This window comes from Haliotis asinina, chromosome 1 (genome assembly GCF_037392515.1).
Source record: "Haliotis asinina isolate JCU_RB_2024 chromosome 1, JCU_Hal_asi_v2, whole genome shotgun sequence".
NCBI lineage: Eukaryota > Metazoa > Mollusca > Gastropoda > Lepetellida > Haliotidae > Haliotis > Haliotis asinina.
This window is the reverse complement of record NC_090280.1, coordinates 10101179-10125061: the sequence shown is the minus strand read 5'-3', so window position 1 is coordinate 10125061 and position 23883 is coordinate 10101179. Positions and strand designations below refer to the sequence as shown.

The following is a 23883-nucleotide window of genomic DNA, read 5'->3' as shown; positions in this document are numbered from 1 at the left end:
GTCAATTACGTGTTCGGCGTGGGGTTGTACATGGCTCCGAGTGATATGCAACTGAGAATAAAAAAAGTGGTGGGTTATAACAACAAAATAGTCATAGCCACGGCGGACCAAAAGTTGGGTATCAACCCCGATATTAACACCCCCTATATCCCACACATCCCACCACGTGAAAAGGGTATAGTGGCGCCACCCCCGGAGCCTAAAATTCAACCAACACCACACCCCCATATTCAGGCCCCCTATCAGCAGCATATTGATAATAAAACAGCCCTAGTGGTTGGTGGGGTAACTTTGGGACTTATTTGGTTAAAGATTTCTTAGCCGCTACGTACACCAGACCCGCCACGGCGACGATGGCTGCCCACAGGTTTTGACTGAGCCACATGGCAGTTTTAGACAGAGCGCTCAACAACCACGAGACGATGCTACCCAGGATGCCGGGAAGGTCTTTAACACCACCACTTGGAGTTCCCCCGCCACCAGGTGTGGGGGTTCCCCCTGTCAGTGACACCACCAGGGTTGATATGATGAAACCCAATGCAGTTAGAATGCTGGCGATGGTGATCCCTTGCTCCCGGAACAATATCCGAATCCTGTTGGCTAAAGTTGTATCCTCGTTCAGTATTCTATCGATTGTTTCCCGAATGCGACTGATCTGGGATCGAAGCTGTTCACGATTCGAGGAAGCGGATTCCAATCGTGTACGTCTCTCGTCTTCTAAATCACGTATTCGTTCATTGATGCGACGCTTCATATCATCGTTTTCAGTTTCGTTGAGTTTGGTTTTTTCCCTAGCGATGTGCTCGTCGATTTCGTTCAGTTTCCCCATGTTGTTCACGAGTTCTCCACGCACGCGTTTCACGGCTTCGTCTAAGCCGCGCAGTTCCCTTACCGGAAAGTCAAACCCCGGTAACGGTTTGTCCCAGTAGGTGCTCAACAGTTTTTCTATGCTGTCCGAGGCTTCTGTAGCACGCTGTGGTGTTATTTCATCTCTAGTGGTGAGGTGGGATCTGGTAGCTTGCAGATCTTCAACAACGGCCTTAGGTATTGCACCACCGTAATCATTCATGTTTAGATTTTTACGGATAAATTCGACACCATGGCGGCTGGCTAGAGTTGACAAGGCCAGTGGTTTTTTATTGCTCTTGTTAAAGAGGTCAACCCCTGGGTCAGACTTAAGGCGTAGAACACCCTTTGTATCAATAAAAAAATTCTTATGGTATCGACCCTGTGGTTCAACGTAGTTTTTATCTCTTCTTAAACTTTCGTAATAATCATTTACCGTTGTTTCCAAGAGTTCTTGGTTCAGTGGTGAACTAGTAAATGAGGTCTCCTGCTCATCATCGAATGCCTGGGCACTAGCGCCCGGCATCTCCGTCATATCTATGTCTTCATCCATTAGTATTAAAAATATATTTCTTTTATATAACAATGTACGGCAGAAAATTAGATCCTTTCAGAAGATTGAGAGAGCCATTAGGAGCCAGAGCCGTGCGACAGTCGGTGACCATCACCAACAATCCCAGCAAGATAGACCAGAATCAAACTCTGCTGGTTAGATTTCCAAACCTTGGTGAGAATGACCTCATTGTACCAGGCACTGTTCGACTGGCGTTCAATATCACGTTGACCTCCGACAACGACAAACGCGAGCTAGTGCGGAACGTGGGTCGAGCCATCATCAAGAAAACGACCGTCAAGATCAGCGGTAACGAGGTGCTGAGCATCGACGACAGCGACGTGTTTCACTGCTACAAGGATCTCTGGAAAAGCGAGGGAGAACGAGTCAATGATGTGTACCAGGGCATCAGTAAATCAACCCGGGCGCGCATAGGGTATGTCTTCACGCAAGACCAGCAAGACAAGCTATCGGACGGTGAAAAGGCCATCGCTCGAGCATACGGGAATCGATTCTGCGTGCCGCTCGACTTCGAGTTGCTCACGGGACACGCGCCGTTTTACCAGGCCGCGCTGGGTGATAGGCTCGAATACGAGCTCACGTTTAACGACTATAGCAAAGTAGTGCGTACGCCGAACGGTGATGAGGCTAGTTATGCCATAGACAACATCTCTCTGGAGTTCGACATGGTCACTAGCCCTGAGCTGGCCAGGCAGGTTCGAAGCCAGTACTCTGGGAAGATGGCCATCCTGTACGATCGCGTACTGAGGCATAGGTCAGTCGTGCGAGATAAGAGCGACACTGTGTGGAATATCAACCTGAACGTGCCGGCGCGATCGATGAAAGGTATCCTGGTCGTCCCCGTGGAGTATTACGATCCATTCCGGAGGGACAGCGAGAAGTTTTTCAACCCCGAGATTGAAAAGGTGGAAGTGACTATCGAGGGCGTGCCCAACCAGCTGTTCAGTCATGGTATGAGGCCACACCAGCAGTGGGATGAGATAAAAAAGCTACCAGTGGGGGATTATATAACAAAGGACCTGGACCTCGGCTCCGTGCAGATCGGTGAATACCTGACCACCAAGTACGCCCTATGGTTGGACATGAGATCCACGGATGATGATAAACTGCACGGTAGCGGGCGCCGTATAGATAACGGCAGCGAAGGGATAACCATCCAGATTACTAAGAAGGCTCAAACCGCTGGTAAGTTGAAATTATATCTGTACGTTATTATGGACGCGCAACTTAATATAGACAATGGGAGATTCGTGCAAGCCATCTACTAGTGGGGGGTACCCCCAGGGGTACCCACAACTACCCACTGACCCACACTGCGCCATAGTGTGCGGGCAGACTGGCTGTGGGAAGACCGTTTTCGTGTTGGATATGTTGGAGAGTTACTACAAGGATGTGTTCGATAACATCGTTATCATGTGCCCTACTCTGAGCATGAATAAAACGTACGCGCGACCTTGGGTGATGACGGACCCGGACGTACACAAAATAGACCCTGGAACACGCCTGCAGGACTGGTTGAAAGCTCTTCACGAGAAATTTAAAGGGGAACCGACGCTGTTCATACTGGACGACTGCAGCGCTAATCGCGAGATAACAAAAAAGAGAGACATGCTATCGTACCTGGCCTTCTCCGGCCGGCATGCAAATCACAGCGTCTGGGTGCTAACGCAGAAGTTCAACTCGGTGTTGAAAGACCTCAGGGAGCAGACGCGATGGGTGGCCTTATTTCACTGCAAGGACAGGGATTCGTTCGAGGAGTGTTTGAGAGAGAACGATGTGATGAGCAAATTAGAACGGGAACGGGTGAAGAAACAGCTCGCTGAAACTAAACACGCTAAGCTCGTGCTAAAGACCGACCAACCAGTAGCATATATAGTATGTTAAAGCTAAGCAAAGCTAAGCTAAAGCTAAGCAAAGCTAAGCAAAGCTAAGCAAAGCTAAGCAAAGCTATGATATTTGAAGTATTTGTCGTGTGCAACTTAACCTTCATTTCTCTGTGTTTTGCCTGTATCGGGTATTATATAGTTAAAACTAAATCTTACTTGTTATATTATAAGATGGAGTGTGAGGAATTGCTCGAACAATTGTCTGTGGAGGGTTCCCCCACTGGGGGTGTAGGGGATTCCCCCAAGCGAGAGAAACTGGTGGCGTTGGCTGTTGGCGGTAAAGCCAAACATTACTTTGGAGACTACACCCCGGATAAAATTCACAAAATGTCAGCCGAAGAAATCGATAAGCTGTACGCTAGATACGAGTCCCGGCTCGGAGCAGAAATGACAAAGACAATAGGATCGGCTATGACCCAGATATACACCGGTATTGTATCACACTTCCTTCCCATTCCACCAGAGCGCCGACTTTACCTGTGGGAGGACCTAGATAAAGACTTTTTTATCGAACACGCCGTGAGTTCTATCAGCTGCGGGCTGTACCACAAATATGGTATGTTGTTGGCTCCAGTGACGGCGGCGATTATCACGGCAAAACATTGTCAATTTGAGAGAAAGAATAATAATAATAGTATAGATGGATGCTGCACAGGAACCAGTGGAGGTACCCCCAACAGTGGAGGAGACCCCTTCACAGGAACCAGTGAGGGAAGTGACCCCCACAGTAACCAGGCAGAAGAATCCTAAGAGAGTAGCTGCCGGTAAAAAACGGTGGTGTAACCAACATAAAGTGACCACCCCAACCCGACTGTTGTTGGCTGTAGGCGTAACTGCTGCCGTGGTTATAACATGGTTATACGTGGGGGTACCCTCCCACAGTGAGCCACCACCCAACAGTGAGGTAACCCCCAACAGTGGGGGTGTGGGGGTATCCCCCACTACTGACCCGCATATCATGTTATAATTTTAATATTTTATATCATATACATAATGTCTGAGGGGAAAACGTTCGTCAACGACGCATACCACGCCACAGTGGTCGCCAGTCTAGCCGTAGGGTACGCTCGGTTGACTAAAATGGTGCTTAAACAACCAACTATCAAGCTAGATTTCAACCTGCAGGATATGGGTATGCTCATAATGAACCTTGGTATGGCGATGGCCACAAAAGACATCCTAGTAAAACAAGGAATAATACCTGATAATATAATGAAATAAATATAGGGATGGCCACGATAGCTATGATGGTCGGTGGGGCGTTAGTGAATGCCCTGGCATTTTCCGGGAGTAATTTCCTCTTCTCTAAACTACGAGATGATCACGCGGCTGAAATACAGGAAGAAAGGAAGCGGCACGATCTCGCTACTGAGAAATTACAAAGGGCACAGGCCGAGTACGCTAAAAAACGCCTCCAGAGGATCGATTTTATTAATGAACAACTCCAGCGTGAAAACCATGCCGTTCAAACATTCAACGATGTCGATGAAGCAATGAAAGAATACTACCTACTAACTGGTAAACAATTGGAACCGCTCAATAAACCCACACTCGCTCAGTACTACACACCATCCAAGGGACAAATGAATCGTGAACTGGGCTTCATAGTGTTGGGTATAGCAGCTACTGCGTTGGTTGCGAAGCAATTAAATTAAAATACCTATATAAGTAAACATGAGACCCGCTCCATACCGATGCGAATACATACTTATGGGGAAGACCGAGGCCTGTGGTAGGAAATGCAGGAATCAGGGGTTCTGTTGTTTCCATATGGGAAGTCCTAACTACACGTGTTCTGTTTGTGGTATCGGGGTTAAAGGACACTACTGTCTATGTAAAGCTCACGGAGCGAACGTAGTCAGACATCAACTCATCTACGAGAATAAAAAAGGCTACATAAAAGAACGTAGGCGACTGCTCAAGATAGCCACTTAAGGGTTACCTCCCCTTACTGTGAACCAATTAGACATTGGTTCTCTTAGGTGTAAACACGATGTCTACTGTAAGCGAGCTCAAGCGGGTCGCAAAACAGAGAGGTGTGATCGGGTATTCTCGAATGCGGAAGTCAGCATTGTTGAGATTACTAGGTTTAGAAGCCCCTCCTACAGTAAAACAATTAAAAGCTCAAGCAAAACAGCTTGGATACACGGGTTATTCAAACCTGGGGAGAGCCGGGTTAACCGCATTGTTATCACATGCCCCCGTAGCAAAACCTCCCACTGTAAAACAACTGAAAGCCGAGGCACACGATTTGGGTTTAGGCGGGTATTCCCGTATGAGAAAACCACAGCTTGTAGAATTATTACGACAGAATAGAGCTATTGACCTACAGTTCGTGCGCACTGAGCGCGCTGTAGGCAACTATTTGAGAGGTTGGCGCATGCACGTTGATAGAAACATAGACATTACAGATATCAAGCCTCTGATAGCTGATAAGGTCAACCAGGAACTAAATAACCTAGGAAGTATCAAGTTTCAGATCACAGTGAAAATGTCGCTCGATAAGCAGGTTGGGAGTACCACTGAGTATGTTCAGCCTTACTTCCGAGGTCAACAAGAGGTCGCCACACATACAGAGACCATTGATACATCAATCGATACCAGTTTTCAGCAGATACGAGAATACCTAGAACGCTACACACACTTGGGGTCCGGGTGGGTTGTAGATAAAATCGATAATATCTATCTAGACATAGCTAACTACGTGCCGTTCAGAGGCGGGTCATACCTAGCCTTGCCTCCCTACTATAGAAACAAACATGCCATAGTAAACGTTAAGAATAGAGGAAACGATTGCCTGAGGTTAGCTATCAGGTCAGCCTTATTTCCAGCTGACACTAATCCGAACAGGCCTTCTAATTATCCTCAGGATGATGGGCTCAACTGGGATGGTATAGATGAACCCACCCCCATATCCCAGATCACTAAAGTAGAAAAACAGAATAATCTGGCTATAAATGTCTTTGGGCACGAAGGTAACACAACAATAGTACACAGGGTCAGCGAAGTGAAGGTCAGCCGGGGGGTACCCCCCGCTCGCATTATCAATATATTCATGATCCAGCGAGGTGACAAGTATCACTACACATGGATAAAACACTTTAGCAGGCTGTTGTATGACCAATCGGCACACAGAGAAAAGACCCACTTCTGTGAACAATGCCTACATGGCTTCACACGAGATGATTTATTAGAATCCCACCGGGATGATTGCCAAGGTGTGGGGCAGACGGCCATACGAGTCGACATGCCTAAGGAAGGTGATAATATCCTAAAATTCGGTAACCACAAGAACCAAATGTCTGTGCCTTATATCATATACGCCGACTTCGAAGCCTTAGTGGCTGCCGCCGGTACCTTTACCCACAAAACACAAGAGCATAAAGCCTGTTCGTTTGGATACATTGTCGTCCGTTGTGACGGGGAAACGAAAGCTCCGGTAGTGTATAGGGGGCCTGACGCGGCTGAAAGGTTTCTAAAGTGTTTGCAGGAGGAAGAAAAAATTATTAGGAATGCATTGTATAAAATCGCTCCCATGCGTCTGACCCGAGTCGACAGGCTAGCCCACGCTAGTAGCACTAACTGTCACGTGTGTGAATCACCACTTAACGGTGATTCGGTGAGAGATCACTGTCACTTAACTGGTAAGTATAGAGGCGCCGCTCACAACGCGTGCAACCTCAAGCTTAAAATCAACCCTAAGACAATAAACATCCCCGTTGTCTTTCACAACTTGAGAGGGTACGACTCACACTTGATCATGCAGGCCATCGCGAAAATCGATGGTAATATAACGTGCATCCCCAACAACATGGAGAGATACATCTCCTTCAGCTTAAACGGACTTAGGTTCATTGACTCGTTTCAGTTCCTCCTGTCGTCACTCGACAGTCTGGTCAAGGCCAACAATACCTTCCCTATCACCGATCGATACACAGACGCCGAGACTAGACCCCTGCTTATGAGGAAGGGTGTGTACCCCTATGAGTACATGGATAGTTGGGTCAAGTTCACCGAGACCAGACTACCCCCTATTGACTGCTTTTATAGCAAGCTGAATGAGGCGTCCGTCTCACGAGATGATTACTCGCACGCGACTAACGTATGGAATAAACTGGGTTGTAAGAACCTGGGTGATTATCACGACCTGTACTTGAGGACAGATGTACTGCTGTTAGCCGACGTGTTTGAAACGTTTAGGCGGACATGTTTCAAGCAGTATAAACTCGACCCCGCATGGTATTACACCAGCCCAGGTCTGTCGTGGGATGCCTTGCTTAAAAAGACCGGAGTTAATTTGGAATTGCTCACAGATTACGACATGCACCTATTCATTGAGAAAGGCTTGCGAGGTGGGATTTCCATGGCATCCAAACGATACGCGAAAGCAAATAATCAATACGTGAAAGGTTACGATCCTAACAAACCAACCAATCACATTCTCTACCTCGACGCAAACAACCTGTACGGCTGGGCCATGAGTCAGTATCTACCTACAGGGGGATTCGAATGGGTACCCCACGTTGATGTTATGGGGGTTGCACCAGATTCGAACAAAGGTTATATCCTCGAGGTTGACTTAGAGTATCCCAAGGAATTACACACATCGCACAACAGCTACCCCCTGGCCCCCGAACGTATGAGGGTTAACCCAGACTGGATGTCCGAGTACCAACATAACTTGTTAGGTGGTCGTGTGACAGACGTTGAAAAACTCGTGCCTAACTTAATGAATAAGACCAAGTACATCGTTCACTATCGCAACCTACAGCTGTACCTGTCGTTGGGTATGAGGCTGACCAAAATACACAGGGTGCTCATGTTCAACCAGAGCCCATGGATGGAGCCCTACATCAGAATGAACACAGACCTACGAAAAAAAGCCACCAGTGATTTTGAGAAAAATCTCTACAAGCTCATGAACAACTCGGTGTTTGGTAAGACTATGGAGAACCTGAGGAAACGCGTGACCGTGAAGCTGGTTCGGTCGAGTGAGGAAGACAAGCTCAGGAGATTGATAGCCAGTCCGGCATTCAACCGTAGTAAGATATTCACAGACAACCTGGTTGCCCTACACATGAAGAAAAGCCACATAAAATTCAACCGGCCTGTTTACGTGGGGATGAGCATCCTCGATTTATCCAAACACCTGATGTACGACTTTTACTACAACGAGCTCAAGAAACAGTACGGCGACAGGTGTGAAGTGCTGTACACTGACACGGATTCCCTGCTGTTAGAAATTCGAACCGAGGACGTGTACGAGGACATGAAAAAACACCTCGATTTATACGACACCAGCGACTACCCTAAGACCTATACCATACACAGTACGGTAAATAAAAAGGTCCTAGGTAAGATGAAGGACGAGTGTGCTGGCACGCCCATAGCCGAGTACATAGGTTTGAGACCTAAGATGTACTCCATACTGAAAGCTGACAATAGTGAGATCCGGAAGGCTAAGGGGGTTAAGAAGTATGTGGTGAAACAACACATCAAACACGCCAGATTCAAGGAAGCCCTGTTCAAGACCCGTACCTTTAGGCATAAAATGAACACACTTAGAAGTGATGGACATAAGATATACGGACTGACTATAAACAAGACGTCCCTGTCGCCTATGGACACGAAACGTTGGATAGCTATTGATGGGATAAACACATACGCGTATGGACATGAAAAAATTTGAGGCTATTTACTACAGCCCGCATGGGTACTGGAAAGGAGCTAGCGCAGTAGATAAGCTAGCTAAAATAGCGCGAGTACCCCCGGAGGAAGCCAAAGCGTGGCTTGAAAAACAAGCCCTGTGGCAGATCTATTTACCGGCACCACGCTACGTGCCTAGAAGGAGGCTCGGTATTAACATACCTAATAGCGTTCACCAGGCAGACCTACTGTTCCTACCCCACGACAAGAGGTACAAGTATGCCTTAACCGTAGTGGACGTAGCCAGTCGTTACAAGGAAGCCGAACCCTTGACCACGAAAGATTCGGCTCAGGTAGCCAGAGGATTCGAACGCATATAAAAACGCAGCCCGCTGACGTGGCCAACAGAGCTGCAAGTCGACCCCGGACGGGAGTTCATGGGTGCCGTGTCACAACTGCTAGCCAAACACGATACAAAGATCAGGCGTGGCACGGCCGGAGCCCATCGCAGTCAAGCCAGAGTTGAGAGATTTAATAGGACTTTGGCTGAGCGCTTGTTCGGATATCAGTATGCTAGGGAGATGGCCACCCCTGGAAAACGATCGACTGAATGGGTCACGAGGTTACCCAAGGTGGTGTCGGCAATCAACCATGAAGTCACCCGTCTCACCGGTAAGAAACCGGCAGACGCTATCAAACTAAAATCAATAGTTGCAGAGTCGGCCGCTCCATTGCGTGGGAAGGAGAAACAGATACCAGATAGGGCCCTAGTGAGGTATCTATACCAGCCAGGGGAGCACGAGGGCGATAGCCGTAAGCGGGCCACGATCCTATATGGTCAGTCAAAACTTACAACATAGATAAAGTGGATATGAAAGCCGACGAACCTAACTTGTACTACTTGAGGGGTGGGCCGGGTAGGGGGTTTGTAAGAGAAGAATTATTGATCGTACCGTACGGCACAGTGTTACCTCCAACCAATACACGGTAAACTGTTTCATTGTAGTAGGGGTAATAGTAGCAAGATCTAAGGTCCCAACCAAAGCCTTATTTAGTAAATAAGGCTTTGTAGAGACATTTCTTGAAAGTGTTTTAAAACCCCCATTCCCTATACTACTCAGGGTGTTCCACAAGGCAGTATTTTGACTGTCACTCTTTTTAGCATCAAGATCAACAGTTTATCAAAAGTTTTAAACGATTCAATTGATGGATCCTTATTTGTGGATGATTTTAATATTTCTTGTCGTGGTAAAAATATGCATACCACTGAACGGCAATTGCAGTTGTGTTTAAACAAGATTAATAAATGGTGTCTTGAAAACGGTTTTAAATTTTCTAAATCGAAAACTAACTGCATACATTTTTGCCGTAAATACAAACCACATAAAGACCCTGAACTGTCTCTAGATGGGACGCCCATTAAAGTTGTGAAGGAAGCCAAATTCTTGGGTCTAATCTTTGATTCATATTTAACGTTTTTACCACATATTAAATCACTTAAAACTAAATGCCTGAAAGCTCTTGACTTGTTGAAAGTGGTTTCAAATTCAAAATGGGGAGGGGATCAAGCTACTCTTCTCCACCTGTATCGATCACTCGTTCGTTCTAAACTTGATTATGGCTCCATCGTATATGGTGGAGCCTCCAAAAGCAATCTTAAACTTCTTGATCCTGTCCATCACCAAGGTCTAAGACTTTGTCTTGGGTCCTTCAGAACTTCACCTATTGACAGTCTTTACGTTGAGGCCGATGAAGCATCTCTTGCACAACGCCGTATCAAATTATCTTTACAATATATCACAAAACTATACACTAACGAATCTAACCCTGCATATAACTGTGTCTTCAATCCTCTTTATGAGGATTTGTATAGCAAAAAGTCTTCTCTTGTTCCACCTCATGGGCTCAGAATAAAGCCGTTTATTGCTGCTGCTGGCATTGAGCTGAACAATATAGCTCCTTTCCGTCTTCTTTCCTCTCCCCCTTGGCAGTTGGTCAGGCCACAGGTTGACCTAACATTAACTACATTTAAAAAATCAGAAACCGATGAATTACAGTATAAACAAGAATATAATCAATTGAAACATACATATATAACAATTACAAATCCTTATTTACAGATGGGTCCAAGGATGGTGGTGCAGTTGCTTGTGCTACTGTCATTGGATCCAGAACAATATCTTCTAGATTACCAGATAATAGTTCTATTTTTGCAGCAGAAGCTAACGCCATATTAACAGCTCTTAAATATATCCAAAGACACCCGAAACGTAAACAGTATATAATATATTCTGACTCTCTTTCTTGCCTTCAAGCTATTAAAAATATTTCCTGTAAACATCCACTTTTAATAGAAATTATGGAACTGTATAATACTCTTGCTACTGGCCAATACGACATCGTCTTTTGTTGGTTACCCAGTCACGTAGGTATTTCTGGGAATGTGATGGCCGATCTTGCTGCCAAGGCAGCACTCACCAAATCTGTGACACCACTTCTTCTTCCATATTCAGATTACAAAGCTTGCATTAGAATGCATATCCGTGATCTGATGCAGAAGAGGTGGGACACTCAAGTAGGTATAAATAAATTACATGAAATAAAACCTTATATCGGTTATACTTACTTGGGTTGTCAGTCAAGATTTGAGGAGGTCATTATGCGGCGGATGTCGCATTGGCCATACAAGGTATACTCACGAGTATCTATTAAAAGGTGAAGATCCTCCGTTTTGTATCCCTTGTGATGAAAGAATCACAGTCAAGCATGTCCTGCTTGACTGTGTTGAATATTCCATCACAAGGGATAAATATTTTAATTCACGAACTTTGAAGGATCTTTTTAATTCTGTTAGCTCTCATTTAATTATTGCATTTTTAAAAGAATTAGATTTGCTAAATGAATTGTAAATAGAAAAATATTTTATGCTTGGAAGTTTGAATTAGTAACTTAGAGTGTTAGTGGCTGTATCCTCGAGGGGGGTTAAAGCACTGTAAAATTATTGTCCTCCTGAGAGGGTACGTAAGTCCCAAAACATTTGAAGTCAAATTTGATCTTCCATTTTGTCTTAGCCGTAGAATATGTGTCATTTTAATTTGTGGCTAATCTTGCATACAATCACCAGCAGCTGAGGGGATGATGTAAATCCAGCTAGGGACCATGCAGGTAGCAGAAGTACTGTAAGTCCCCATGGCCCCTAGTATGGTGATCTACCTTCAGTTGTTGGTGATCTATATAGCCTGTTTTTATATTGTATTGTCTGAATAGGAATATTAGTTTTAACTTTTCGCGCTAGTTTTATTTCTTATTGTGATATTCTAGTTGTTTTACTGTCCGTCGTCAACAGGTTTTTATCATATACATAGATTCCTTTTTAAGAATGCTCTCGTCACGATATGGCTGCAATACTGCAGATGTGACGTTAAATGTTAACTCACTCACTCACTAGAACAGTTCTGTAACTGTTTTATGTACACTGGTGTGCTGTCTCTATGTACTTGGTTTTCTAGTCTATCTAATCAAAATGTTACATATTTGAAATCAGAATCACTTTCACTTAATGCTGTTGAAAGCAAGCGTTTAAACTTTCAAAATGGTGTCACTCACTGCCCACTGTTGATTCACTGCTCCTTACACATGCTCATAGTGTTGGGAATTGGTTAAATTCACATAATTGGTGACTGGTTTATTACAACCAATCAGTCATCAAATAACTGGTTAGCATCATTTATCAAATCTTCCTGATCATGTTTGTTAATGGACAATTAACAACAACAAAATAAACTTTTCCTGGAGTCTTTTAGATAAATTCAGCCATGACTTGGAACAAGTTTGTAGAGCTTTTGAATTGTAACTGACAAAACCATCCTTGTGCGAAATATTGTACCGGTAATTGCAAACAAGTGTTCCAAAATTGTTCATGTTCGATTCTGAGAAAACATGATTGAATGCTTGGTCATCATGCCATTGCGACCAATCTTTGATTATTTAGTTAATTGGATCCTGACTACCTGCTCATGATTTCTTTATTACATTCCACTGACACATACAGTTAACTTTTCTGTTGTTGTATTTCTGTCATCAGAACCAATGTTGCGTGTTTTAGACATCAAGAAATTCATGCTAGTATGGATACTTTGAATCCTCACATTTCCAGCACCTGTGACATGTAAATGGTGTGGTCGCATGTTCAACAAGCAGACAGCAGAAAGTCACATGCCCATGTGTGAGAGATGGACAAAACAACATGGCAGACCCATGAATCCTACTGGTCACTCAACTTCTTCCAACAGGGGCAGCAAGTCGGAGAGAGCTACACAGGTTAGAGTTTCTGGTTGATTGCTTGAGTGAGTCAAACTTTCGTGTTTATTTGTATTTTGGCGGTGTGCTACTAGCCACACAACTACCTCTAAGTAAATCGAATACAGCTACACAGGTCGAAAGTTCACTCATTAATGTAATCTTAAATCGTTTTCTTTGTTTACGGTTTCAGTATGCAAAGAAAGTTCGTTGTCCAGGAGGCAAGAAGGAAGATGTGAGTGACTCCAGTGGAGACGAAACTCCAGGATCTCAGAGATATGGTCACCAGGCAACACATGGTGCCAGAGACAGAGGCAAATCAAAAGGTACTTCTCAGTTTGTGGAGCAAGAGAGTAGCACTTGCTCTCAGTTCAACACATTCTGTTTAATGTAAACATTTACACTTCCGACTTGTCACATTTGTCACATGCTGTATTTTTAAACTATCTCATACTATGCACTTTTCCTTCTTCTTTTGCACGATCAAGCATGTTCTGCTTGACTGTGCTGAATTCTCCATCATAAGGGATAAATATTTCAGTGTGAAAACAGGTAAGGATCTTTTAAAAACTGTTCATTTTCATTTAGTTGTTGGTGTTTTGAAAGAAAGAAAAAGAGGGTACTTCAGTCCTGAAACACTTCAAGTAAATATCAACTTACCAGATTCTTAAAATGTAGTTTGTTTTTTTAGTGATTTTAAAGTATGGCTAATTTTTAATACAATCACCATTTGCTCAAAGGATGATATAAATCTAGCTAGGGTCGAAGCAAATAGTCAAAGTCCCAAGTATGGTGATCTACCTTCAGTTGTCAGCTGCTGAAGTTAAATCACCATACTTGGGACCATGGGGACTTAGAGTACTTTTGTTACCTGCATGAACTCTAGTTAGATTAATACCATCCCTTCAGCCACTTACGATTGTAGGATTGCATTAAAAAATCCTCTGAGGGTACAAAATAGGTGAAGCCCATGACAAGTTCCAGGTTCTATTCATGCTGGACCTTGAACACTTGTACACCTTAGTGACATACATTTACGTACTGTATCAACCTTAACACACGATGACATCCACGTGATGCTGAGATGTTGGAATAAGTTTTCATCCTCTTTTTCTTCAGAGGAACAACATGGGTCATCCTACACACACCCAGGGTCACACAGGTAAGTCGTCCATACTCACAACATATTCTTTCCGACGGAAGCCAGCAAAATTTAGGAAATGTCGATGACCAGAAAATATGTCCAAATATAGGGTTTTATCTTCATGACCATAGGGCCAAACAGGGAGGACGCTTATTGTACAAGATCTGCATCTGATGCAAAAAACATAAACATTCTGAAAGGGTTGTCGGTGTCATGTTATGTATCGATGTGAACATAATTAGTTTTTTAACACTGGCCAAATAACAGTGCTAAATGTAGAAGAAATGATGAAATATGGATGAATCTGATGTTTTTAGATAACTTTTTGACAAGACAGTCAAAGCTGCTTGGGTGAAATTTTGATGTTGGGAACATAGGTTGTGTTGAAGCAAAAGCTTGGTCTTTGAGTATTCCGTGTTTAGTAATTATTCCATGGTTACAGTTGTGGATATTAGCTGAGATGATATGATAACATAACTGTGCACACCATCGGTCATCGTATTTTACAGCTGTACAGAGATCTTGAGCATATTTTGCACAAATCATCAGTTGAAAAGAAAAAAAAGAGTGGTTATCCAGGATATTTCGGATTTATGGATTTGGCCCATTTTACATCAGCATACAGGGGTTGTTTTGGGTTACATTTCTGTGTAAAGAGAGATGCCTGATGTACATATTTTTAACTTACCTTACCATAGGGCTTATGCATATTACCTCAAGCTCAAGCTTAAAAGAGATCAGACAGTTGTTGATATGCCATTCTACCGAATGGCTACTTCATGTATCGATGAGTGTATAGGAACGGAAGTGACGCGATCTCCCTAACCGTGCATGCGTGAAGAATCCAAAAACTTCACCTTTATTTCAAGCGTCTTACCTGTCAGACGTGATTTTGTTTGATTATGTTATTTTGCTACTTGTTTTGTATTAAAGGTTTTTTTGCTTTGGTAGGTATGGTTTTTCTACCTTTTCCCTTATTGGTGGTAGAGATTACCGTAATTTATCATCACTTACTTGGCCACCTTACTCGTGGCGATATCTCCTAGTTTCCCTTTTGTTTGTCCACTTTTTCCTTGCACACGTTGGTAATGTTGGACCCAAGTCTGTCTTCTTTACCAGTGTGTGTTGTGGTGCACACAACTTTGCTTAAATATCCATTTATTGCTAGTTTTTTACGCTCTGCGTAATTCAGTGGGGACAGCCATTTTGGTTGTGTACTCTCTGCTGTCTTGTCGATAGGGTATGCTCATTTCTTCTGCAGGGGTGTTCCTCCATTTTTCTGCTGTAGGTTTTTTTTCATTTAAACCAAATTCCCTTATGGTGCTTTTTCACTTAATTTATTTGTTTGTTTCTCTGCGTGTTTCAGCATTGTTATGACCCGGCAGTTTTGCACACTCTGTAAGGTGCAGAAGTCTGCAAAGGATCCCCACCCCTGGTGTTGGGACTAGTGCTACTGTTAATTTTACGTTTGATGATCGATTCTATCATTGTTCATCTCTCCATATTCAGGAATTCAAGGCCTATCTGTTGCACAAATGAAGCGATTCACTCAGAGAAAAAGGAAAATGTCTTCCCCTGCTTCATCTCTTGGATTACGGTCATCGCTTGCTCGGACGCCGGACAACCACCCATCACCATCGGCGATGCCGACGCCTCTGTCGACACTTAGTCTACCTCCTATGGACCTGACGTCTTTACCACAGCGCTCCCTGGATTCTCTCCCACACGGACGCCCTCTCTCACCCTGAGGTGCAGAAGCTTTTGAGAACTCTTTTTCGACGGAGCGCTGACCCAGCACCATCACCGGTGTTCCTCTCTACTCTGTCATCTACTCTTCCGAAGCTGACGCCTGTGGCTGTGCCCTTGGACGTTATATTTTCTATAGCAGCAACGGCTATGCCTGTTCCGATGCCAACATCATCGTCACTTCCATCCACCACTCCATTGTCAGTGCCTACACCTATACCGGCACCTAAGGGGTCTTACAGAATTCCCAAGCTCACGCATACCACTACACTCTCTAGGGAAGAGATGTTACAACAACAACTTATGGAAGAGCTTGCTAGACGATTAGAAGCGGAATGCTCCCAGCAAGAAAGACGGTCTCGCTCCACTACTCCCAAGTCCCGTTGATGCTCTAGGAGCCCTCGTAGCTGTCGTCGTTCATGATCCAGGTCGTTCTCTCCTCATCGATCGCTGGACAAGGATAGGTGTTCGCTAGCTTACTCCAAATGCGCATGCCATTCTCGTTCCCGGACACTGCCATCTCGCCATTCACCGTGGTGTCTCAGATCACGCTACCCTGACGCTCGTCTTGGTTCTGGTGTGGAAACTTGGATGTCGACTTCTGCAGCTGGCCATCGACATCAGAGTCATACAGTATCATGGGACAACATGGAGGAAAGGTTCTTCTCACCAGATTACAATGAGGAAGCACCTGAGAACTAGGATGACGGGGGCACCTATCTACCTCCGTCTGCAGTGTATGATTGGATTGCCGACAGGCTCCCGGCTTGTCCTTCTCAGTCTCCTGGCACGGATGATCAGAAAGCCTTTAAGTTTTCACCAGAATTACTGATTCCTCTGCATCCGATGGTGACGGACGCGATTGCTTCTGTTGATGCGGACTTTGCTAAGCTATCTCTCTCTATCTCTATCTTCCACAACCAAGGCACCGAAGTCACAGCTTGGATGTCACCGATAATGGAGCAGCTTACGATGAATCGCTTAAACGCCTGGCCTGTTCTCCACAGAAATCATACAGTCCATTACTCCAAGATGTTGGCCATTGACTCGGAGTTAAAACATATGCTTAAACCCATGTTAGCTTTAGCTTCGGCTACGTTGGCAGCTGCCTGAGACCTCACTGAAAACAACATCTCTACGCTGTTCCAGTGGCAAGGGAAAGTATTATACGACTTGTTGACACATCTGAGAGCAGCGCTAGCTATGACTACGACATTTCAGTGTATAGGCTTCCTCGACCCCTGTACTTGGCAGGAAGAATTTAAAAGCAAGTGCCCCTTCTCAACTCGCTGAAGATTTGTTCTTGTGCGACTGGGGGCGGGAGGTCCCGATTCGACCCACTCCTGTAGGTGGGAGACTAGGGATCTTCTGGAGAAACTGGATTTTTCTAGGGGATCCATTCGTTACCAACTTGCTTCGGACCGGTTACAAACTCCCCATTACCGTATCACCGCCTCTGACAACGACTCCCGAGTCACGCATATACTCTCCAGCCCAAAGTGTGCTCTTAGCCGACAGCATTCAGACCCTATTAGACAAGAACGCCCTAGAGGCAGTGCGAGACCCTAAGCCGTCCTCGGAGTTCTGCTCACCCATCTTCCTCATGCCCAAGTAGGATTCTTGGAAAATGAGAATGATTCACAACATGGCAACATTCAACAGGCTGTACCTTCAGGATCCGCTGCACTTCCGCATGGTCTCCTTGGGACAACTTCGTGCCAAGCTCAGCCCCATGTCTTGGCTAGCCAGTTTAGATCTGCAGGATGCCTACCTACATGTTCCAATTTACCGGCCGCACAGGAAGTTCCTCAGCTTTGTATTCAACAACTGCCACTACCAATGGAAGGTACTCCTGTTTGGCATTTCTACGGCCCCATGGCTATTCACCTGTATCACAATGCCCATCACCCAGTTTCTCCATCTCTGGCATGTGGATTTTGACGACTGTTTCCTCAATCATGTTGATCCCTGGTGGCTACGCAAACAGTTGGTGTTTGCCACTTGTCTCCTCGGGCAACTAGGGTGGATTGTCAACAGCAAGAAATCCCATCTGGAATCATCCCAGGGGTTTCACCGGAGGCCTGTTCATGACACACTCCAACCTTGTCAGAATCCCACCAGGTTGATGGGAAAAGATAGTGGCTTTCGCCGATCGCAGACTTTCTCAGCCAATGACCCTCAGGGAGTGGCAGTCCCTGGTAGGCCTTCTCACATCCGCTCAGGACGTGACGCTAAGAGGTCGTCTGATGCTTCGACCGCTGCAGAACTTTCTCCTTCCTCACATACAGGCCAACAATCTACATGTCAGGTTCCCTCTACCAAACCATCTTCACCAGTATCTTCGATGGTGGACTTGAGAGCTGAATGTTTGCGTCAACATCTCCTTGACAGACTTGAAACAAGACCACAAACTTTTTGTTGGGGCACTCATCTCAACTGTCAGACTGTCTCAGGTCTGTGGTCCGACGCCGAATGCAGGTGGCACATCAACAGTCTGGAGTTCTGGAGCAGTGATTCTCGCTGTTCAGCATTGGGTGTCGATTTTGCGGAAACATGTGCCTTCTCATAGCGTCTAACAACTCCACTGTCGTTTTGGTGATTCGGAATCAAGGCACCACAAGATGTTCATGTCGTTGGAGGGACTGGACGCTTATGCATTCCCTCCACCAGTTCTTCTACCAGCGGTGGTGGCCAAGATCAAGCAGACCCATCAGATTCATCTGTTTTTAGTCGCGCCCTGGTGGCCGGCCAGAATGTGGTTCCCCGACTTGCGCCATCTCACCGATGGGGACCCGGTACCGCTACCAGATTGGCCGCAGCTACTATGTCATCTGCACAGTCATCATCCACATCCCAATCCAGCGAGGTTTCTTCTACTCGTTTGGACCATCTGCAGAAAGGCTTGAGAGCTAAGGGTTACACCACTTGGGTGGCAAAGGGTATAACTCTGGCGCACCGGGTATCTACTAGATCTCTTTAACAGTATCTCCTCAGTTTCTTACTTGAGAAGGTCCAAACATCTTCGATGCAGTACCATTGCGACGTATTTATGAGCTCTTAATTCCGTCTTAGCAGTCAAATGTGAACGTCAGGTGTCCAAGGTGCCGTTGAAGGCATTTAAGCTGGAGGATCATAGTTGAAGTTTCGTCCTCCTGCTTGGGATTTGAATGTTGTTTTATACCATCTCCGGGGACCTCCTGGAGAAGACTTCATTTGAGAATCTTTCAGAGAAGATAGTTTTCCTTTTGGCGTTGGCCATTGCGGTAAGGGTCAGTGAGATCCACGCTCTGGTTGTAACCCGTATGAAGTTTGAACAAGCTCACCCTGGCCAGGTTTATTTAGGTATGGGATTTCGTTGCCAAGAACGAGCTCCCTGGACAACCGGACAGATTATTCTCTATCCATCCGTTGTCATCCATTCTAGGCCCTCAGGACTCCGAAGAGCTGCGTCTTTGTGCAGTGCTAAACACTTACAGCACCTGTCAGCCAGCAACCCACATGAGATTTGGGCCTTAGCATTCACCATGGCTCTGCACAGAAACTGCTCTGTACCGTGTATTATATAGGGTGTTTGCAAGCCACTACCTTCGGGATGTAGCAGTTGAAGATGTGGAGGGTTTCCAGTCTTTTGGCCCATTGGTGGTTGCCCAACAACCCATCCAACCTTCCACCCATTAGGTAATTATGTTTTCTTACCTTGGGATTTTAAGGAAGTGTATGATTCTGGTGAACTTTGTTTATTTGCTGATTTCTTTTTGGCCCTCCAAAGCCCAACACCCCGCGGTTAGGGAGATCATGTCACTTCCGTTCCTATACACTTGTCGATACATTAGGTAGCCATTTGATAGAATGGTGTATCAACGACTGCCTGATCTCTTTTAAGCGATGCTTGAGGTAATATGCATAAGCCCTATGGTAAGGTAAGTATATAAGTATCTGAAATATTTAGATTTTAATAATTCTGTGCATATCAGAGTTATTGGGGTTCATGCTTGTGTAAGGAGAGTGATGGTCTGGTATATTTCTATTGTTCTACACTCAGCCTGGAAAAAGAATGCGATAAAAGGATGTGACATTTCAAATAGGAATCCTGATTAATGCTATGTTGATGTGAAATAATTTCTGGCTTTTGGCCACACTGGGCAAGATGAACAATTAGGAGATAAACATCATGTGATTTCTGGGTGTTATTGAGTATTTGAAGCACAGGAATGCATTTGGAACTGACAGCATCAGCCGGAGGTTTCAATTGAAACATTCCCGTGCTTCAAATACTCAATAACACCCAGAAATTGGCCAACACATGATGTTTATCGACATTTGTAAACACAAAAGTAAATCAAAGGGTTTTACTGTCTGCACTCGTTTACATCAAGTACGGGTACAGTAGTGAAGTGTCATCAGCAGGCCGTTTCAGCTGGATCCCATGGTAGCTTCTGGATTTGCTTATTTGTGACGTCATTCCAACTTTACGTCACAATATGATTTGAATGATGTCACCACTGTTGATGACACAACAAAACAATTGTTTGCATGGTTTCTATGTGTCAATAAGCAGTGAATAGTCTTGCAGTTTCCGGGAATCTAATACCATTTGATCATGTTTTTCAACCAATGAGATTACAGAACACAGTGAATTTTGGTTTGCAATTTTGATTTGAGATTGGCCTGGTTTAAATTGTTCCTTTTGAGACGTAGCATCATTGTATTGCATTAATGATTTAATGCAGATGCCATTTTACTTTCAGAACTCAGAAAACATCAAATGGTTCTTTTCTTGGAGTCAATGGAGAGGGGTTGAAGAAAAAACCCAGTGCCGATAACCTCAGCAATAATAGTAACCTTAGAAATGATGGGTGTTCTCAGTGTCGCAGCAAATATGGAAGTGCTGCCAAGTTCAGCTGTAGTTGTGGAACCAGGAATAGTTTCAGGTGAAGGATGTGTCAGTCTGTGTTTGGAGGTGTTGGTCTTTTGACTGACTAGTGAAACTTTTGACGGATATGTCATCAGAATGGATGTATCAGTTTCATTACAGGTGTGTCATTCTCGTGGTGGACACATGGACAAATCTGTATTTTCATTACATGCAAAGACAGCAGCATTGTGATGCCTATCTTAGTCAGTTTCTCAAAGCATGGCAGTTGTAAAAACCACATTTACCTGCACAAAGGTTTCTAAAAGACTAACAAGAGCTGGTTCCTTGGTTCAGCCTGTAGGTTATTCTATTGAAGTCACTCTCTCAAAACTGGGCTTTTGGACAGTGTCCTGTGTATCGAAACATTTATCCAGGAAGGTCAAAATTATCCTCTTTCTTTTTGCTATTTAGTAGTTAGGATGATACAGAAATCACGGTTGATCTGAATGTTGATTTCAAATTAAACATTGAACAAACATGCATGATCAGTAGGTTATGAAGTAATCGGAAAGTTAGGTGGATGTGATAAAATTGGTGATGTGAACGTGAAATCTTACTTACTAATTCTTACTTCATGTTTCATGTTTCTGTTGTTCTTAGTGAGAGAGTGAGTTTTATAACACTTTTAGTAATATTCCAGCAATATCATAGCAAGGGGAATCGAACACAGGGCTCTGGCATGACCAGCAAATGCTTTATAGACTACCCTCCTATTATTCATAAGTGATGTGGGGTACAGGGGTAGACTAATGGCTACCAGGAGTATTGTTGAAAGTGGACAAAAGTAACCTCACCCATTCTTCAGTGTCTGATTATATCTCATCATACCACTGGGTTGTCTGTATTGTTTACAGCCCTCTATGACACAGTCGGTATATTGGCAGCAGAGTGGCACCAGACGATAACGCCTGGACTGGATTAGTCTTTCTCTGATTATATCTATCATCATCATACCACTGGGTTGTCTGTATTGTTTACAGCCCTCTATGACACAGTCGGTATATTGGCAGCAGAGTGGCACCAGATGATAACGCCTGGACTGGATTAGTCTTTCTCTGATTATATCTATCATCATCATACCACTGGGTTGTCTGTATTGTTTACAGCCCTCTATGACACAGTCGGTATATTGGCAGCAGAGTGGCACCAGACGATAACGCCTGGACTGGATTAGTCTTTCTCTGATTATATCTATCATCATCATACCACTGGGTTGTCTGTATTGTTTACAGCCCTCTATGACACAGTCGGTATATTGGCAGCAGAGTGGCACCAGATGATAACGCCTGGACTGGATTAGTCTTTCTCTGATTATATCTATCATCATCATACCACTGGGTTGTCTGTATTGTTTACAGCCCTCTATGACACAGTCGGTATATTGGCAGCAGAGTGGCACCAGATGATAACGCCTGGACTGGATTAGTCTTTCTCTGATTATATCTATCATCATCATACCACTGGGTTGTCTGTATTGTTTACAGCCCTCTATGACACAGTCGGTATATTGGCAGCAGAGTGGCACCAGATGATAACACCTGGACTGGATTAGTCTTTCTCTGATTATATCTATCATCATCATACCACTGGGTTGTCTGTATTGTTTACAGCCCTCTATGACACAGTCGGTATATTGGCAGCAGAGTGGCACCAGATGATAACGCCTGGACTGGATTAGTCTTTCTCTGATTATATCTAACATCATCATTCCGTCCACCATGTTCATAATTATTGTTTGTGGGCCATTTTTGGATCAGTGTTTTCTTTTTGTTCTTTGTGATGTGTTTATGTAAGAATTATCTTGTAAAGCATTATTATCTGAAGTTGAGTAGTTGTCTGTGGCACAGACACAAATACCAGATACACAACTAGGAGGACATTTGCCTAGCTTGTGTCATCATGTTCTTGTCTGTGATATTTAGTTTACTTCTTGTATTAAGATATTCATATTCTCTTTGTTATATTCTTAAAATGTTTATTTACCTTTGTTGCATATTTACTTCTATTAGTAATCAGCTTGTGAAAAGATTTATTGAATAAATGTCTATATTTTTTTTTAATATGATAAATGTTGTTTTGTAATCATCAAAGTATAAATGGTTCCTTGGGTGTTGTTGACTTGCCCGTGAAGGTCAGGGACGTTGTATATCTGTGGACGCAGATGTTTCTGGCCCATATATATTCCATCATGCAAAATCATGGAAAGAAATTGCATATCAACCATAACATGTTGATTCAGAAGTAGAATCATTGCTTCATTAATTTTCACATCCTACAAAGCAGGGAGGGGAGATAAATCAATATTTGCATATTTGTTTTTGTTCTTCTATCCTAACATTTTTCCATCCGCTTTTCTATGGGAACAAAATGCCAAAAGATATACAAGTAGGAGAAATATAATTGCAACCATGTAATTGTTCGGGATCTAAAATTTGTTCGGAAATTATTATCTTGAATTCATTCTTTACAGTATTATGGCCTGTGCCTTTGAACATGGTGCAGACTGTGAGAGAACTCAAATGTCATACATTGGTCACAGTCAAAAGAGAGTCCAAAAATAACTTTCTTAAGTCTCTGGCATATGATCAGCAAGATTACGATGGCCTGGAAAATGTTCTTCCTGTCTACCTGCAGTGGTTGTGCAAAGTGTTGGAGGTGTTGATGTTGCGCATCTGATCGGTGACATTGATCAACAGCCTCCCATAGATGTTTGATGGGTTTTAGATCCGTTTTTCGCTTGGTTGCTTCAAGTCAAACAACTCAGTGATTAACACAGTGAGCATCGATCTACATCGATGATGATGATAATATACCATTTAAAACGTTG

At 44.1% G+C, this 23883-nt stretch overlaps 1 protein-coding gene across 1 annotated transcript in view; it reads left to right on the top strand.

Annotated features, from left to right (window-relative positions):
- The window catches only part of LOC137286769 (uncharacterized), a 42990-nt gene extending 19874 nt beyond the window's left edge, over positions 1 to 23116 (top strand). Inside the window, exons 5-8 of the mRNA XM_067818764.1 lie at positions 13109 to 13272; positions 13445 to 13577; positions 14371 to 14413; positions 20890 to 23116. Coding sequence (XP_067674865.1) covers positions 13109 to 13272; positions 13445 to 13577; positions 14371 to 14413; positions 20890 to 21076 — 527 coding nt within the window. The 3' untranslated portion in view covers positions 21077 to 23116. The remainder of the gene's footprint in view (positions 1 to 13108; positions 13273 to 13444; positions 13578 to 14370; positions 14414 to 20889) is intronic.
- The last annotated feature ends 767 nt before the right edge of the window (positions 23117 to 23883 follow it).